We start from the raw sequence: 3,474 nt of genomic DNA, 5'->3' as shown, positions 1-3,474 counted from the left end.
TTCTTCAGCCTTGGGAAGGGGAGATTTAGGGAAGCCCTCTTTGTGCTACGTGGATAGGAAAGCAAATTCACCAATTCTGCAGCTTTGAAGGTCAGAGTGGCTGTGAGGATAAAGAAATGTCATTCTGAGGGTACTGCTGTGGTGCAAAATGTCACTCAGAGGAAGTGTGGATGAACCAGTGCTTTTGTGCTTGTGGGAACAGCTGCTGAGGAGAGAGACACAGAGGTAGAGGCTGGGACATCCTGGGGTGAGATCAAGATGGGGAAGGGCATATGGTGCCTGAAGCCTGAAAAGAAAAAGGCAGAGGTGTGGGGCATTGTGGGATGGGCTGTGGTGCAGATGGCCAGGGGTGATGGTGAGGCTGAAAGGGCCCGATCGAAATGAAGTCTTTGCCCCCTTGGCTATGGCTGAGGTCCCTGACAAGAAGCATCAGAGGTAAGGGTCAGGATCTCCCTGCCCAGGGGCTGGGGGTCAGCACTGGCATTTCTGCTTCATCAGATCAAGCCAGGGTGTCCTCAGCATCAGAACTGCCTGTGCTTTGCCTGTGTTTGACCCATGGCCTCCAGTTGTCTGCTCTAAGGAGCACTTGGGGAGGCTTTGTCAGTAATGGCTCGAGTGGGGCCTGTTAATGCTTCAGGGTACTTCTCCATTACTGCTGATGTAACTTTTAGAGAGGTTTCTTCACTCTCCTCTTGGTAGCTGAGGACTCAGAAGAAAAGACACTATGGGGTTCATAAAATATATAGATAACCCTTAGAAGCAACTCTCTTCAAGTGATCTAAAAACTCAGGACTTCTACAGTTACTTGGATGTCAGTAAGGTCCTTAGTGATGAAGATTTCAAAGGAATTTCTCATGAAGGACCTTTTTCAGTCACAGGTATTTTCTGTCACAGCTCAGTTGGTAGAAGATGTGACAGCAGCATTCTGGGATGGATATCGGTCTCCTAAGGAGATCTGGACAGGCAGGAAAAGAAGTCTCCTGAGATCTAACCCTTTCTGGAGAGACTTGCTCTTCCCCAAGACCAGCAGTTCCCTCACTGGCTTCCTGGGACTCCCGACACTTTTCCTTGCATCATCTCTGCTCACAGGCACAGACAGATTTCTCTGACAACAAACAGCAGTTACACATGACACAGTTTAATAACCATGAAATCTCTCTCCTCAGCTGCCTGCTACGGCCAAGCAGCGTGTGAAGGGGGTCAGCTTTCAGAGGAGATTCTCTCCCAGAACAGATTTAACCAGATACATAGAAAGATCACTTATCACACATTGAACTTGTGACAGAGCAGTTCATTAGACTTCTGAAAGATGGGACTATTTCTAACCCTCTGAATACAAAGCAGACCCCAGAGAGAGCTGATCAGCATCTGGTCTCTGGAAAAGATCAACATAGGCTTGGCCGTATCAGGAGAGGTGGAAACACCTGAATGTTGAGGGAGATGAAAGAGACAGACATGCAGCAATGGAGGTACAGGAGAAGGTGAGTATTTCTTCCACTGCCATCGGTGCACTCCCTGGAAATTCCCATTCTGTCCTGGTGGGAAAGCATTGCCATTTCAGACAAGTAGTCAAGTGAGTTAACTAATGAAAATGTGCATGTAATTTTAAATAGAAATGCAAGAAAGAGAAATAGAAGCAAAAAATAGGAAAAAAAATATTTGTAGCCCTCTCCATGATCAAAGCTTGTTTTTCTGCAGTGTCTGGATCACACAAGACCAGGAGATACAACATTAGGAATGGAATGAATCTGGTCCATCTTATTACAGCTTAGACAAACTAGAAGGAAAAATAAAACAAAAACACCTACTAAAACCAGACTGGTCCTAACGTGAGTTTCATGGCCAGTGATATGATGAAGAATATTACCAGTTTCTTGCTGTTAGAAACATCCTGTCATCAGTTTCCACATGGCATCCTTGAGCTCCTGGTTCCTTATGCTGTAGATGAGGGGGTTCACTGCCAGTGGAAACACCGAGTAAAGAAATGACACAACCAGGTTCAGAAATAGGGAGGAGATGGAGGGGGGCTTCAGGTTGGCAAACATGTCAATGCTTAGAAACAGAGAGACGACAGCAAGGTGAGGGAGGCAGGTGGAAAAGGCTTTGTGCCGTCCCTGCTGCGAGGGGATCCTCAGCACAGCCCTGAAGATCTGCACATAGGACACCACAATGAACACAAAACACCCAAAAGCTAAACAGACACCGACCACGATGACTCCAGTTTCCCTGAGGTAGGCATCTGAGCAGGAGAGCTTGAGGATCTGGGGGATTTCACAGAAGAACTGGTCAACAGCATTGCCATGGCAGAGGGGCAGTGAAAATGTATTGGCTGTGTGCAGCACAGCATTGAGAAACCCACTGGCCCAGGCAGCTGCTGCCATGTGGACACAAGCTCTGCTGCCCAGGAGGGTCCCGTAGTGCAGGGGGTGGCAGATGGCAACGTAGCGGTCATAGGCCATGACAGTGAGAAGACAGAACTCTGTGGAGATCAAAAATACAAAGAAAAACATTTGAGCCAGACATCCTGTGTAGGAAATGGCCCTGGTGTCCCACAAGGAATTGGCCATGGATTTGGGAACAGTGGTGGAGATGCAGGCAATGTCAGTAACAGAGAGGTTGAGGAGGAAGAAGTACATGGGGGTGTGGAGGTGGTGGTCACAGGCTATGGTGATGATGATGAGGCCATTGGCCAGGAGAGCAGCCAGGTAGATGCCCAGGAAGAGGCAGAAGTGCAGGAGCTGCAGCTCCCGTGTGTCTGCAAAGGGCAGGAGGAGGAACTGGCTGATGGAGCTGCTGTTGGACATCTGCTGCTGTCAAGTGTGGAGACCTGTCCAAGGAGGAAAAGGCACAGTGAGAATTTAGGGAACTCTTCTTTGATGAAAATCTCTTCCAATTCCTAGGGAATACCCTCAGGTTGACTCTTTGGATTGAGGAAGACTTTTGTCAGGTCCCTTTTGGGAGCTCTGCTTTGTTCAGGCTCCAGCATGCCACTGCTGGGAGGAGGGTCAGCTGTGGGCTCTGGAGAACCCAGTCCTGCCTTGCAGCAGTCAGTAAATAGAAGGATGGTGTGACGTCAGACTAAATTCCCTGTGGATAGGAATGAGCTTTTCAGCACTGTCCAAGGAGGAAAAGCCACAGTGAGAAGTTAGGGAAATATTCTTTGAGGAAAACCTATTACAGTTATTAGGGAATACCCTCAGATTGACTCACTTTATCTGGGAAAACTCCTGGCAAGTCCCTTTTGGGGTTCTGCTTTGTGCTGGCTTGAGCGCTTGCCTATGCTGGGAGGAGGGTCAGCTGTGGCTCTCGAGAACTCAGTCCTGCCTGGCAGCAGTCAGTAAACAGAAGGATGGTGTGAACTCAGACTACATCCCCTGTGGATAGGAATGAGCTTTTCAGCACTGTCACTCCAATTTCATCTGAGGGCAGAGCAGAGCTTTGGAGCTTTGGTTTTCTCCTGCCTGTACCTGAGGA

The 3,474-nt window shown here is 48.5% G+C and overlaps 1 protein-coding gene across 1 annotated transcript; it reads right to left on the bottom strand.

Moving 5' to 3' along the window:
• Nucleotides 1-1,880: 1,880 nt before the first annotated feature.
• Nucleotides 1,881-2,804, bottom strand: LOC311204309 (olfactory receptor 14A16-like; the record flags this gene model as incomplete). The annotated part of the gene is made up of 1 exon (XM_084280757.1): nucleotides 1,881-2,804. One exon carries the CDS (start codon nucleotides 2,802-2,804, stop codon nucleotides 1,881-1,883), a length of 924 nt encoding a protein of 307 aa, XP_084136883.1.
• Nucleotides 2,805-3,474: the final 670 nt, after the last annotated feature.

Source organism: Gallinula chloropus (genome assembly GCF_964237585.1).
Source record: "Gallinula chloropus genome assembly, contig: HAP1_SCAFFOLD_323, whole genome shotgun sequence".
Lineage (NCBI taxonomy): Eukaryota > Metazoa > Chordata > Aves > Gruiformes > Rallidae > Gallinula > Gallinula chloropus.
Note: the sequence above shows the minus strand (reverse complement) of the source record. Positions and strands in the feature narration are given on the sequence as shown.